We start from the raw sequence: 15,375 nt of genomic DNA, 5'->3' as shown, positions 1-15,375 counted from the left end.
AAGTACATTTATATCATTGTGCCACCGTCACTACCGTCCATCTCCAGAACTCTTTCATCTTGTAAAACTGAGACTCTATATCCATTATATACTACCTCCCCATTCTCCCCTTCTGCCAGCCCTTGACCACCACCATTCTACTTTCTGTCTCTGAATTTGATACTCTGGGTACCTCACATAAGTGAAAACATACAATATTTGTCGTTCTGTGTGACTGGCTTAATATCTCCAGGGCTCATCTGTGTTGTAGCATATGTCAGAATCTTTTTCAGGCTGGATGAATAATAGTCCACTGTATGTATATACCACATTTTGTTTATCCATTCATCTGTCCTTGGACATTTGGATTGCTTCAACCTTTTAGCTACTGTGAATAATGCTGTTAAGCATGAGTATACAAATATCTCTTCAAAGCCCTGCTTTCAGTTCTTCTGTGTGTATATATAGAAGTGGGATTGCTGGGTCATAAGGTGATTCTGTTTCGCTTTTTGAGGGACCACCATACTGTCTTCCAGAGCAGGTGCACCCCTTTATATTCTCACTAACAGTGTAAAAGGTTCTAGTTTCTCCACATCCTCACAAACACTTATCATTTTATTTATTTCTTTTTTTTTAATAGTAGCCATTCTAATGGGTGTGAGGTGATATCTCATTGTGATTTTAATTAACATTTCCTTAAAGATTAGTGATGTTGAGTGTCTTTTCATGTGCTTGTTGGCCATCCGTATGTCTTCTTTTGGAGAAATGTCTATTCAAGTACTTTGTCCATTATTGAACCGGGTTGCTTGGTGTTTTTATTGTTGAATTTTAGGAGTTCTCTATCTATTCTGTATATTAATCCCTTATCAGATATGTAGTTTGTGCAGATATTTTCTCCGATTCTGTGGGTTGCCTTTTCACTCTTGTTGATAATGTCTTTTTTAAAAAAATTATTTAATATTTATTTAGGGACTTCCCTGGTCCAGTGGGTAAGACTCTGCGCTCCCAATGCAGGGGGCCTGGGTTCTATCCCTGGTCGGGGAACTAAATTCTTCATGCATGATGCAACTAAGAGTCTGCATGCTGCAACTAAAAAGATCCCGCATGCTGGAACTAAAGATCCCTCATGCCACAATGAAGATCCCTCGTGCCACAACTAAGACCCGGCACAGCCAAAATTAATTAATTAATTAATTTTAAAAATGGTTAAGATAGTAGATTTTTAAAAAATTATTTATTTATTTGGCTGTGCTGGGCCTTAGATGCGGCATGCGGGATCGTTGTTGCCACGTGCAGGATCTTCGTTACAGCATGCGAGATCTTTAGTTAAGGCATGCGGGACCTAGTTCCCTGACCAGGGGTCGAACGTGGGGCCCCTGCATTAGAAGCATGGAGTCTTAACCACTGGAACACCAGGGAAGTTGCGATAATGTCTTTTGATGTACAAAAGGTTTCAATTTTCATGAAGTCCAGTTTTATTTTGTTGCCTGTGCTTTTTTTTTTAATAAAAATTTTTGCATTATTATTATTTTTTATTTATTTTTTTTGGCTGCACTGTGCGGCATGTGGGATCTTAGTTCCTCGACTAGGGATTGAACCCACACACCCTGCATTGGAAGCGTGGAGTCTTAACCACTGGACCGCCAAGGAAGTCCCCGTTGCCTGTGGTTTTGGTGTCATATATAGTCAACTGATTTTTTTTTTTTAAAGGAGAAGTGTACCAAAACAATTCAATAGAGGAAGAATAAATAAACGGTGCTAAGATGCTTAGACATCTACTTGCAAATGAATGAAGTTAGATCCCTACCTCACACTACATATAAAATTAACTCAAAGTGGATCAGAGACCTAAGTGTAAGAGCTAAAAATATAAAATTCTTAGAAAAATATATACATCTTCATGATTTGGCAACGGATTCTTAGAAATGACACCAAAAGTACAAGCAGCAAAAGAAAAAAATAGGTAAATTGGACAAAGGACATCAAAGGGCATAATGAAGAAAGTTAAAAGACAATCTGCAGGGCTTCCCTGGTGGTGCAGTGGTTGAGAGTCCGCCTGCCAATGCAGGGGACACAGGTTTGTGCCCCGGTCCGGGAAGATCCCACATGCCGCGGAGCGGCTGGGCCCGTGAGCCATGGCCGCTGAGCCTGCGCGTCCGGAGCCTGTGCTCCGCAACGGGAGAGGCCACGACAGTGAGAGGCCCGCGTATTGCAAAAAAAAAAAAAAAAAAAAAGATAATCTACAAAATGGGAGAAAATATTTGTAAATTATAAATCTGATAAGGGTCTAGTATCCAGAATGTATTAAGAACTCTTACATCCAAATAACAGAATGACAGAAAAGTTGCTCAGTGTCATTAATCATCAGGGACATGCAAATCAAAACCACAGTGAAATACTACTTCACACCAACTAGAATGGCTGTAATCATAAAGACAGAGAACAAGTGTTGGTGAGGATATGGAGAAACTGGAACCCTCATATGCTGCTATGTTGAGAAGCTAGTGTATTAAATTAAGAATATGCAAATTATGGCCAGCTGAAAGAGGAGGCACAAGCCACCCACGTGGGGTCGGCATCCATGCTCCCACTTTGGGGAAAGACACACCCTGGGATCACTTTGATTGAAGGTGCAGTTGCAATACACCCACATGCAGTAGGTAAAGTCACAAGACTTGTTGCTTACAGAAATGGGGGTTGGGGGGAAGAGCAGTCCTCTGTCACAGGTTGCCAGCAAGCAGGAGATAGAGAGCAGGGCAGTAAGCACTTAGTACTTACAAGGTGGTTTCAGGCCCAATTCTAAGTGGTTATTTTAAAAGGTTATTTTTTACTGGGAAAAGCAAAGTGGGAACGTGGGTTGGCAATCCTCAGCTTGAGTCCTTATCTAAATGTCCAGACTCTGAGTGTGAGCAGGGCTGTCATACTGTAAAATGCTGAGGCAGCAACTCATCGTCACATCTGGTAGGAAAGTAAAATGGTGGAGCCACTTTGGAAAATAGTCTGGCAACTACTCAAAAAGTTCAGCATAGAATTACCGCGTAACCCAGCAATTCCACTCCAAGGGTTATATTGAGAAAAATGAAAACATACTTCTAGTAGGGGGGGAGGGATAAATCAGGAGTTTGGGATGAACATACACACACTACTGTACATAAGACAGATAACCAACCACGACCTACTGTATAGCACAGGGAACTCTACTCAATATTCTGTGATAACCTATATGAGGAAAGAATCTAAAAAAGAATGAATATGTGTATAACTGAATCAGTTTGCTGTATAACTGAAACTAACACAACATTGTAAATCAACTATACACGAATAAATTAAAATAAAAAAAAAAGAGGGCTTCCCTGGTGGTGCAGTGGTTGAGAGTCCGTCTGCTGATGCAGGGACGTGGGTTCGTGCCCCGGTCCGGGAGGATCCCACGTGCCGCGGAGCGGCTGGGCCCGTGAGCCATGGCTGCTGAGCCTGCGTGTCCGGAGCCTGTGCTCCGCAACAGGAGAGGCCACGACAGTAAGAGGCCCGCGTACCGCAAAAAAAAAAAAAAAAAGAAAAAAGAAAGCATACATCTATACAAAAAATTGTACGTGAATGTTCATAGCAGCGTTATTCATAATAGCCAAAAGGTGAACACAACCAGGTGTCTTTCAATGTGGCATGGCCATACAGCGGACTACTACACTGTGATAAAAGTACTGACACGGGCTACAACATGGATAAACCCGGACAATAGTATTCTGATTGTAAGGAGCCAGATACAAAAGGCCGCATATTGTATGTCTCCATTTACAAGAAATGTCCAGAACAGGCAAATTTATACAGACAAAAAGTAGAAAAGTGAGGGAGGGGGAAATAGGGAGTGACTGCTACTGAGTAGGGGGTTTCTTTCTGGGGGAATGAAGTTCTAAAACTGGATAGTGGTGATAGTTGTACAGCTTTTGAATATGCTAAAAACCATCAACTTGTTCGCTTTTGTGGTCTGTGGGTTATGACTCAATAAGAAAAAGTCAGGTTGTTAAGAGAGCTCTGTTGTGCTCAGTTTCCGTCTTTGTTTCCGAAGCCCACTTTAGGAAGGTTTTTTTTTTTCCTTTATTATTATTTATTTATTTATTTGGTTGCACTGGGTCTTAATTGTGGCTGGCAGGCTCCTTAGTTGTGGCATGCAGACTCTTAGTTGTGACATGCAAACCCTTAGTTACAGCATGCATGTGGGGTCTAGTTCCCTGACCAGGGATCTAACCCGGGACCCCTGCATTGGGAGTGCAGACTCTTCACCACTGCGCCACCAGGGAAGTCCCAGGAAGGTAGGTGTTAGACTTTGTGTCAATTAGCTACTTCTCTGCCTCTTCTGAATGCTCTCAAAGTCAAGGCAAAATTTGCCTTCCTAGGCTGGGTTGTGCCTACAACATTCCAGGTAAAAACGTAAAGGAACAAAACATCTTGCCCACATGCACCCTGGGCCTGTCTTCCTTGAGTGTCTGGTCTCTGAGCTAAGAGACGTGTCAGGAGTAAGAGGTCCCAGCGTAAGGTTTGGAAAATGTGGCAGTTAAACACGTTTCTTAATGTTGAGCTGGTAACGTGGTATTAGGTACATCCTATAACCCCCACACACCCAACATATTTTGGTGGAACACACTCTTTGAAATTGCTGTAGGAGTCAGTATTTTGAAATTTCAAATTGGAAATTTGGAAGTCAGTGTTTTGAAATCTTAATCAGATTGTTGTATGTGTTAATACCACTTGATTTAATAGATACTAAATCATTTCTTTATGACTAATGTTTTTAATTCTCTCACAACTTAGCTTCCACCCTTTGCAGTTTGTCAGATCCTCAAAGTGTGGTCTGGAGACCCCCGGGGTCCCTGAGACCTTTTCAAGGGGTCCTCTGAGTCAGAACTATTTATTCTTATTCGCACGAGTCTATGTACGGTAGGCTTTCCAGGGGCTCTATGTGTGTGATATCTTAACAGATTGAATGCCATTAAAGAGATTTATAAAAATGTAAAACACTGCCACCCTTTTCATTATTTTTTTGGTTGTTTTTAAAAATGTAGTTATTTTCCATTACTTCAAAAAATTATACTTCAAAAAATTTCTCCATTTTAATTTCTAATTTGATAAATACTGATAGATATAATCTCAATAAACAGTAACTCTTTAGGTCTTCCTGAAATCAAAAAGTTTAGAAGCCACTGATCAAGGTAATTAATGAGGGAATTCCCTGGCGGTCCAGTTAGGACTCTGTGCTTTCATTGTGTAGGGTGAGGGTTCAGTCCCTGTTCGGGGAACTAAGATCCCACAAGCCATGTGGCGTGGCCAAAAAAAAAAAAAAAAGTAATAAGCAATTTGTCAAGTTTAATACACTAAAGCCAGATTAATGGCTTTATCTCAATTATCCTAATTGAGAGCCTTAAGATCTGCATTCTTTTATTTATTTGTTTGTTTATTTATTTTTGGCTGCGGTGGATCTTCATTGCTGCGCTGGCGTTCTCTCGTTGTGCTGAGCGGGGGCTACTCTTCATTGCGGTGCTTGGGCTACTCACTGCAGTGGCTTCTCTTGTTGCAGAACATGGGCTCTAGGCGTGCAGGCTTCAGTAGTTGTGACACGCAGGCTCCGTAGTTGTGGCGCACGGGCTTAGTTGCTCCGTAGCATGTGGGATCTTCCCAGACCAGGGCTCGAACCTGTGTCCCCTGTGTTGGCAGACGGATTCTTAATCACTGCGCCACCAGGGAAGCCCCAAGATCTGCATTTTTGAATGGTTTTAAATCAGGTGCTTTCTCTCATGTTTAACCTACCATATCTGTTTCACAAGATTGTTTGAATGCAGTTGGAATAGATAGGAAAAGTGCTTTTAGGTTTTGGCTTTAAAAGATGTCATGTAGGGCCTCCCCAGTGGCGCAGTGGTTGAGAGTCTGCCTGCCGATGCAGGGGACACGGGTTCGTGCCCAGGTCTGGGAAGATCCCAAATGCCGCGGAGCAGCTGGGCCCGTGAGCCATGGCCGCTGAGCCTGCGCGTCCGGAGCCTGTGCTCCTCAACGGGAGAGGCCACAACAGTGAGACGCCCGCGTACTGCAAAAAAAAAAAAAAAAAAAGATGTCATGTAAATATCATTAGACTGTGGGAAAGTAGAGAGTTACTAAAAGCATTGGCTTCTTTTTAGGATACGTGTTATAATCTGTCCACTGTAAGTAGGTTAATAACGCGGCAGTCAGTATCTCTGGCTATTAAACCACGTCTCATTTGGACTGTTAATTCTTAAGTCATTCGGCAGCTTTTGAAATACCTGGAAGCTTTCATTTTCATGCATTGATTATACACCAGATTTTTTAAAAATTGAAGTATACTTGGTTTATAATGTGTTAGTTTCAGGTGTACAGCAAAGTGACTCAGTTTTATTTTTTTTCAATTATTTTCCATTATAGGTTATTACAAGATATTGAATATAGTTCCCTGTGCTACACAGTAAATCCTTGTTGTTTATTTTATATATGGTAGTGTGCATCTGTTAATCCCATACTCCTAATTTATCCCTCCCCACTTTCCCCTTTGATAACCATAAGTTTGTTTTCTATTTCTGTGAGTCTGTTCCTGTTTTATAAATATGTTCATTTGTACTATTTTTTAGATTCCATGTATAAGTGATATCATATAATAGTTGTCTTTCTCTGTCTGGCTTACTTCACTTAGTATGATAATCTCTGGGTCCATCCATGTTGCTGCAAATGGCATTATTTCATTCTTTTTTATGGCTGAGTAATATTCCATAGTAGATTATATACCACATCTTCTTCATCTGTTGATGGACATTTAGGTTGCTTCCATGTCTTGACTGTTGTGAATAGTGTTGAAATGAACATTGGAATGCATGTGTCTTTTCCAATTAGAGTTTTTTTCAGATATATGCCCAGGAGTGGGATTGCTGGATCATATGGTGACTCTATATTTAGTTTTTTGAAGAACCTCCAGACTGTTTTCCACAGTGGCTGCACCAATTTACATTCCCACCAACAGTGTAGGAGGGTCCCCTTTCTCCGCATCCTAACACCAGATTTTAATGTTGGATTTGCAAGTCTAAAAGAAGGCAGACTCTAACCTTTGATTGATATAAGCTCATAAGATTTAAATATCTTTCTACCTATCGCTGAGGGAAAATATTAAGTAATATTAAAATGTTACCTCTGTTTTTATTCACAGCTGGGGCTAGACTTGGAAGAACTGGAGGAAATAGAAGAGGATGCCGGCCTGGGGAACGGAGGCTTGGGGAGGCTGGCAGGTAACCCCAGGCTCCTGTCCAGGACAGACCTTTCCTGACACGGTGCCTTGGTCAGAGAGCAGCACGTGGCAAGGCCAAGATCAGCCATGCTCCCAGCACTGGTCCGTGGGGATAGATTGGTCCCTCAGAGTGGATGGGACAGTGTGTCCTCTGGGTCAAAATCTTTGCCACCAGTAGGGGAAAAAAATGCAAATTATATATTCTCTTTCACACAAAGGGCGCTTCATAATTATGGTGACCAGGCTTGCCAGTATTGGGGAACTGGTGCCAGGAGGGGTTTGCAATATACCAACCACCTCCACAGCCAGTAACTGGGAGAAAGACAGAGGGCTAGAAACACACACGCACAATTTATGAATGTAGCCCAGCGTAAAGCAACTGTTCCTGCTTTATTACAGTGAACAGATTGCTCTAAAATAGCAGAGCTGTTTCTCTGGGAGCTGCTGCTCCTTTGGGCCACCCTATTTGAGAATATACCCAGTTTGAAGTTTGTGGGTTTTTTTCTGTTTTAATTATTTTCGCCAGCCTTTATGAGGGGGAAGGAGCTGGGTTAAGAACTTGGAAGTGGAAACAGCAGTCACAGTGAGATTTGATGTCACTGTGTCCTTCAAGGCTTTTGGGCACAGTGCTTCTGGAGCAGAGATGATCAAGTTCTGTGCTGCCCTTGTGTGTACGGGGCCCTAAAGTGATACACTTTGCATTACTGCCCCTTTTGAGAGCTGTCAGTTTGTAAAGGGAACAAATGCCCTAAAATTTATCTGGGTGAGTTGTGAGTATGTGTTTATGTTTTCAGAATTTAAGTTAAATTCTTCAGAAATTATAAGCGCAGCGTATGTTTCTGTCCAACACAGCAGCACCCGGCCCTAGGTTAACCCTCGGCCAGGCGTGCCCCGCCTCCAGGGGAAAGGCCGTGTGTGCCCCACTGGCGGGTGTGGGCTCTGTGTGGCCTGCGAAGGTGAGGTCACACGCACCACGCTAAGCCGTCGCTTCCCGCTGCGGACGGCGTTACAGCGTCCAGGCTGGCAGGCAGAGGGCAGCCCCTCGGGCTTCAGTCCCCTTCGCCCTGACGGCATTCCGTTCAGCGTGGTCATCTCCCCACTTAGTCCTTGCTCAGTCAGTAAAAACTGAACTAAAAACCCAAGGTCTAGCGAAGCTCCAGGCCGCCCGCCCTGAGGCCGGCGTGCCCACGGGTCCTCAGGCCGCATCAGGCTGCTTCGCGTCCACTCCAGGCACCTTTCCTGCCACGGGGCGGCGCCACTGGCCTTCCCCCTGGACTCGTCTGGGCCCCTCTGCTTCCACGGCTCCCCTCGCCGTGCAGACCCGGGACACCCCCAGCCTGCGGTAGCTCGTGTGCGGCGTCCCTCCCGCGAGAATGATTTCCTCAGAGCGAGAGCCCAGGCCTTAGTTTGTGGATCTTCTTGTTGCTCCTCAGCAGAGGGCCTGACACCCCCAGGTCTGTGCATGTTTGGTAAATTGGCATGTGTCTTATGTGCTGGTGTTTCGTCGTTAAAATTTTGTGTTCTTTTTAATCCACAAGTTTAATGAGGCTGCCTTCTGAATCTTTAATCAAATCATGGTGGTTTGCTTTCAAGACGTTTTGATCGGAGCAAGGGCTCCATTTGGCGGCCCCTTCCGGGGGCCCTGGTGGCACTTTGGCACCTGGGTATTTGGTGCTGTGGGTGCTGAAATGTACATTTGCAGGCCCCACTTCTGTGCCCTCTTTACCAGTATGTGGGCAGATGTTTTGTGATGTTGCTTGGATTTCAAGTAGAACGTGTGAGGGTGGGGCCTGCAGCCTGAGTGAGGGTCCCTAGGAGAACGTTGGCAGGAGGGGACAGTGTGTTGAGATGAGCTGAGTTTGGCAGTGTCCTCCGTGGGATTCGTCCCTCTTCCCACACCCCCAGGTAGCCCCCGTGTTGATGTTGTCTTGTTCTGGCCCCGGGCTCTCAGGCCGAAGGGCATCAGAGTGGGGTTCCATTTTCCTTTTCATGAGACCTGAAGGTGACCGGTCACCACTGGGCCACTGCCTGATGCCCTGGGGGCCGGCCCTCCGGCGCCTACTTGACTTGGTGTCTGGGCCTTGGCTCCAGAGGCCTTGGGTCTACTGATCGTCTTCGATCCCAAGAAGTTCTTTGTGTTTGGACTTTCAGCCTGCTTCCTTGACTCGATGGCCACCTTGGGCCTGGCGGCGTACGGCTATGGAATCCGCTATGAGTTTGGGATTTTCAACCAGAAGATCATCAATGGCTGGCAGGTGGGTGCGATTTCCTTCCTTTGCTCACTTGCGGCTCTCGTGCGCATGAGAAAATAGCCAGGCACCGTCAGTTCTGTGTTTGGACTTTCTGCTCCTCCTGGAGAGGCTGCGTGCCGGTCCTCGGCAGGGCAGAGGGGGGCAGGTGGGCAGTGCTGGGAGTTCTGGGCACTCCGTGCTTTCCACATCGTCCCCACGGCCGGCAGTGCCCGTCGCCCACATGTGCTCATTGCACACGGCTTCTGTGTGGCGACAGGACGTCTGGTGGGCTGGGGCCAGAGCCCAGCTGGGCCTCACAGGAGACACTGTGGGTTGAGGACGCCACCAGCTGGTGGTGTTTTCTGTCGTCTCTCACAGAGCAAAGGCACCCCCCAGCCCAACCCCACCGCAGAGGAGGATTGGCCTGGAGTCGCTAGGAGAACAGCTATTGCAGACTTTGCTCCCACCTGCCCTCGCTGACACCAGCGAGGTGGTGGCGTCCTGTGGGGTTAGGGGCTGGACTCTGCAAAGCAGTGTGGCTCTTAGGAAGAATGAGCCTCAATTCTAAAGCGTCAGGCAGAGAAGTAACACGGTCAAGACCCTGCTGGTAAACGGGGAGACTCAAAACGCAGTCCCACCTTCCTTCTCTTAGGTGAGGTGGGCGTTTCCCCTCACTTCGGCATTTCAGAAAGGAAGGCAGCACTCTTCCACTTGGGTGGAGAATAGTTTAAATAATTTGGGGTCTAAAAGTCACAGATAAAGCAGGGCTGGAGTTAGGATCAAAAAGCTGGTAACAGGAAAGTCGTACAGTCTGAACGAAGAAGCTAATGATCGGGGTGATGGAAGTGTCCTCTGTCTTGATGGGGTTTGGGTCACACAGGTGTGTGCAATTGTCGGAACTCACCAATGTTGGCCTTAAGATTTATGCATTTCACTGTGCGTCTGTTAACCTAAAAAATAAACACTGTGATGGACTGTCCTTAATGACATGCCTGCTGAAGTGTTCAGGGGAAGAGTGGACAGATGTCTGGGATGAACTGCTCACTTTGAAATGCATCAGAAAAGTAATGGATGGATGGAAGGAGACGTGGTTATCAAGTATAGCAAGATGGAAGCAGTGACAGAGCCTAGGTGGAGGGTGTGCAGTTCACTGTCAATTCCTTGGCATTTCTATGTGTTTGAAAACGCTCATAATAAAACGTTAGCCAAGAAAATTATGGCCAAAAGGAAAAGGAAACAAAACAGATTTGTAGCCACTGGTTAATTTATAGAAATACTCCCTGTGACCTTGAAATACTCCCTGTGACCTTGAAAGGAGAAACGCACTTTTCCTCCTGCCACCTTCTGGGTGATTTTAGTCACAGTTCTTTTTGTTCTTTTTTTTTCTTTTTCTTTTTTTTTTTTTTATTTTTTGGCCACACCTCGCTGTATATGGGATCTTAGTTCCCCAAGCAGGGATCGAACCTGCAACCCCTGCATTGGCAGTGCGGCATCTTAACCACTGGACCTCCAGGGAATTTCCTAGTCACAGTTATTTATGTGAGTGTTTCTGTCAGATGTGAGCCAGCCTTTGTACATGTGTGGTCTGTGGCCCATTCTAGCTCTTTCGTAGTCGAGGCGATGTGTGTGTTTGTAAGACAGAGACTCTGAGGCTCCTCCCTGGCTGGTGGGTGTTACGGTCGTAAGGAGGAAGGTTTTGGTGGTGGTTTCTGTCTCTGTCTGTTTGACCACAGACACTTCTTCCTTCTGGTTCCCTGTTCCTGTGCCTCTTGCCATCATGCGTAACAATTTAAAGACAGTCCTAGGTTGATAGGCCGGTGGTGAACTTGCCAACTCCCACGCTTCTGTCAAGGGAGCTGCTCAGTCAGAATGCTTTTAGCGGAGTTTAGCTGTAGCACAAGTAAATGTGGGCAGTGGTCACAAAGCAGCATTGGTGGCCAACGGGGGCCACAGACCAGCCTTCCTATCAGAGAAGGGGCTCCAGAAGGGAGACCCCCTTGCCTCATGCACTTGGGAAGATGCTGCTTCTGCAGACAGCTCATTGAACTGCTCTGTGGAGAAAGCCAGGCTCTGATGTTGGAATCTCACTAACGTACAGGAGATCAGAGGCAGGACCCATCCTGTGATGAGTATCTGCCTGCACCAGGCAGAACAGTCCTGCAGGGAGTTCTGTGGAGATGGGCACAGTGAAGCAGTAACCTCAGCCACGTCACTGTCCTAAAAGCATGACCCAGATGCTCCTTCTGGGGACTTGACTTCCTTCTGTCTGTGACTTGGCCGTCCTGGACGTGTGGTGTAGACAGGGCCATCCTTCTGTCTGTGACTTGGCCTTCCTGGACGTGTGGTGTAGACAGGGCCATCCTTCTGTCTCTGTGACTTGGCCTTCCTGGACGTGTGGTGTAGACAGGGCCATCCTTCTGTCTGTGACTTGGCCGTCCTGGACGTGTGGTGTAGACAGGGCCATCCTTCTGTCTGTGACTTGGCCGTCCTGGACGTGTGGTGTAGACAGGGCCATCCTTCTGTCTCTGTGACTTGGCCGTCCTGGACGTGTGGTGTAGACAGGGCCATCCTTCTGTCTGTGACTTGGCCATCCTGACGTGTGGTGTAGACAGGGCCCACCTTCTGTCTCTGTGACTTGGCCGTCCTGGACGTGTGGTGTAGACAGGGCCATCCTTCTGTCTGTGACTTGGCCGTCCTGGACGTGTGGTGTAGACAGGGCCCACCTTCTGTCTCTGTGACTTGGCCGTCCTGGACGTGTGGTGTAGACAGGGCCATCCTTCTGTCTGTGACTTGGCCGTCCTGGACGTGTGGTGTAGACAGGGCCATCCTTCTGTCTCTGTGACTTGGCCTTCCTGGACGTGTGGTGTAGACAGGGCCATCCTTCTGTCTGTGACTTGGCCGTCCTGGACGTGTGGTGTAGACAGGGCCATCCTTCTGTCTGTGACTTGGCCGTCCTGGACGTGTGGTGTAGACAGGGCCATCCTTCTGTCTGTGACTTGGCCGTCCTGGACGTGTGGTGTAGACAGGGCCATCCTTCTGTCTGTGACTTGGCCGTCCTGGACGTGTGGTGTAGACAGGGCCATCCTTCTGTCTGTGACTTGGCCGTCCTGGACGTGTGGTGTAGACAGGGCCATCCTTCTGTCTGTGACTTGGCCGTCCTGGTCAGGTGACGTCACGTGGATGGAGTCATGCTGTGTGTGGACTCTGCGTAACGTCTCGAGGTTCGTTGATGTGCCCCAGGACTTCTTCCTTTTACTGCTGAATTCAAGCAATTCTTAACGTCTTTTTACTTTGATTTATTCTTCTAATTTTATATGAGTTTTTTCTTTAACAGTCCAAAGTGTTCATTTTTAAACAGAGCCTTGACCAGAATTGGAAACCTTTGCGCTGTAAATAGGCCACAGTTTTGTTTCCGTGCCGGGCAGCATCGTCTGGATGGTGTGGTCATTGCGGGCGGAGGGCAGGGTCTGCCAGTGCCCGGGACCATCTCCCCCGCCCTCACCTGCCGCCCTTCCAGGTGGAGGAGGCAGATGACTGGCTGCGCTACGGGAACCCCTGGGAGAAGGCGCGGCCGGAGTACATGCTGCCCGTGCACTTCTACGGGCGAGTGGAGCACAGCCCCGAGGGCGTGTGCTGGCTGGACACACAGGTACCACGGGCGCTTCTTGGTGGGTGGGGGGCTGAGCACGGGGACCCTCGGCTCCCCTTGGGGCTTCCCTGTGGGACCCACCTCCGCACGCTCGGTCGGGACTGTCCAGACACCAGCTGTGGAGCCACACTCTGTAGTTTAACGGGAGCACGGCACCCCCGGCCCCCAGCTGGGCCCTGGGGGGCCAGGGCAGGAGCACCGAGTGCTTGGCGGAACGCGGTGCCGTACCGGCGGGTGCACACGCGGAGTCCAGCCCGGGCTCAGAGACCGCGGAGGCGGAGGAGAGCTTCTGGGGGGTGGGGATGGGTGGTGGTCGCAATACGTAAGAAAGACGCCACCGCAGCAGTGTGGGCAGTAGAGCATAAACAGGGCAAGCCCGTGAGTCACGGGTCAAGTGAGTCATGCAGACTCAAGTCTTAACTGGGGCTCATGGAGCCAGGGCAGGCTGGCGGCCTACGATGCCAGAATAAGTTGGATTTAATTTGGAAAAGCAGAGAAGGGGGTCTGGTTTTCTAGGTGCGTGTGCTTGTAGATGAATGAAAGGCCTGGAGGCCACTCGGCACCCCAGGCGCCGTGCAGTGAGGGCCTTCCCCTGGGGGACTGGCCGTGGAGAGGGAAGGAGCAGGTTGCAGGTGCTTTGCAGGGCTTGTCAAGGCCAGGCAGGGCTGGGGAGCAGGGCTGCGGGGAGACGGGAAGGGAAGGGTGATACTGGGGCTTTAACCCGGGGCCCTGCCCCATAGTCCTTTGTGGCCATTGGAGCTGCCTTCAGCTTCTGAGGCCGCACACGAAGCACCCCCGGAAGCAGGCCTGAGTGTGAGAAGCCCGTGGGAGGGTCTGCGGTGGAAGTGACCTGAGGCTTGGCCAGAGCAGAGCTGGTGCTTCTGGACAGATGGGGCTTGGGACGGGGGTGGAGGGCAGGTCCGGTGTTTTCTGTCGGGAGGGAGTGTGCAGGCTGCTTTGGTTTTGCTGAAGTTCGAGGTCAAGGCGACAGGAGGAGCCTCGCCGCAGACGTGGGAGATGGTCTGAAATAGCAGCTGTCTGTGGGGAGAGGTTAGGTGAGTCCCGAAATCGCCCACGCAGAGTTGAGTGAGAAGAGGGCAGGTGTGGAGGGGGAGGCCAAGGACACGGGAGGAGGGGCTACCGAGGAGCCAGGTGACAGTTGACTCTGGTGTCGAAAGTAAAGGTAGAGAGGGCCTGGCGTGTGGTCAGGGCCCACCGGAGGCGGCCTCGGGTGCTCCCGGCTCAGGACATGTGCGAGCCGGGGCTGCAGGTGCAAGGGACACGGGGCAGGTTGGGTGTGTTTGAGGAGGAAGGAGCGAAGCCAGAGGAGGGTGGGCCGGTGGGCTGCTTCCTGCGAGGCCGAGCTGCCCCAGCCCGTGGGGGGAGGTGGCCCAGACCTGGGGACCGTGTCTTCCCTCGGCAGGTGGTGCTGGCCATGCCGTACGACACCCCGGTGCCGGGCTACAAGAACGACACCGTCAACACCATGAGACTGTGGTCCGCCAAGGCGCCCAATGACTTCAAGCTCCATGACTGTGCGTCCCCTCCTGTCCCCATCCGGTGGCTGATCCCAGACCGACCCCGTCTGCACCCACAGCCCACGAGGCTCCCCACTGCGGGAGGGCTGAGGGCAGTTTCCCTGTGAGCCCTGGACTTCCCAGGGACCCCGCGCCGTCCGGAAAGAGCCAGGGGTCTGGGGCGGGGTGTGGGCGGGTCGGCGTAGCAGCTGTGGGACGCCTTCTGCTCGGAAACGCTGTCCTCAGACCGATCAGGGCACATGAGGGCCTCGGCAGGCACGCGGGTCCTGACTCCGCTCTCTGCCCTCAGTCAACGTGGGCGGCTACATCGAGGCGGTCCTGGACCGGAACCTGGCCGAGAACATCTCCAGAGTCCTGTATCCCAACGACAACGTGAGTAGCTGCTGCAGGTGGTCCTCGTCCGCGCCGTTCCTCCAGTGCAGGAAGCACCCCTGCAGGGCTGGGCTCCAGAAGGGCCCCTGTGCTGGCCTCAGGCTTGTCAGGTGAGGCCACGAGAGTGACCTCCTCAGAGTGAGGGCGGCACGGCATCCCTGACGGGGTCCAGGAGCACCTGTGTGCTGTTAGCCCCTCCTTTGCCCTCTGCCCAGGGGAGCTCTTAGGAGGTTCCTGGCCTCACACCTACGCTCCCCATAAGCACACGGCCACCGAGTGCAGGGCCGCGGAGGCCTCAGACCTCACGCCCAGCCGTTTCTGCTCTTCAGC

The 15,375-nt window shown here is 49.5% G+C and overlaps 1 protein-coding gene across 1 annotated transcript in view; it reads left to right on the top strand.

The window, feature by feature from the left end:
- Window positions 1-15,375, top strand: part of PYGB (glycogen phosphorylase B) — a 54,605-nt gene that overhangs the window by 21,970 nt on the left and 17,260 nt on the right. Inside the window, exons 3-7 of the mRNA XM_060122366.1 lie at window positions 7,178-7,256; window positions 9,407-9,510; window positions 13,004-13,135; window positions 14,559-14,670; window positions 14,963-15,045. Of these exons, the coding sequence (XP_059978349.1) occupies window positions 7,178-7,256; window positions 9,407-9,510; window positions 13,004-13,135; window positions 14,559-14,670; window positions 14,963-15,045 (510 nt within the window). The remainder of the gene's footprint in view (window positions 1-7,177; window positions 7,257-9,406; window positions 9,511-13,003; window positions 13,136-14,558; window positions 14,671-14,962; window positions 15,046-15,375) is intronic.

Source organism: Lagenorhynchus albirostris, chromosome 15, assembly GCF_949774975.1.
Source record: "Lagenorhynchus albirostris chromosome 15, mLagAlb1.1, whole genome shotgun sequence".
NCBI lineage: Eukaryota > Metazoa > Chordata > Mammalia > Artiodactyla > Delphinidae > Lagenorhynchus > Lagenorhynchus albirostris.
Note: the sequence above shows the minus strand (reverse complement) of the source record. Positions and strands in the feature narration are given on the sequence as shown.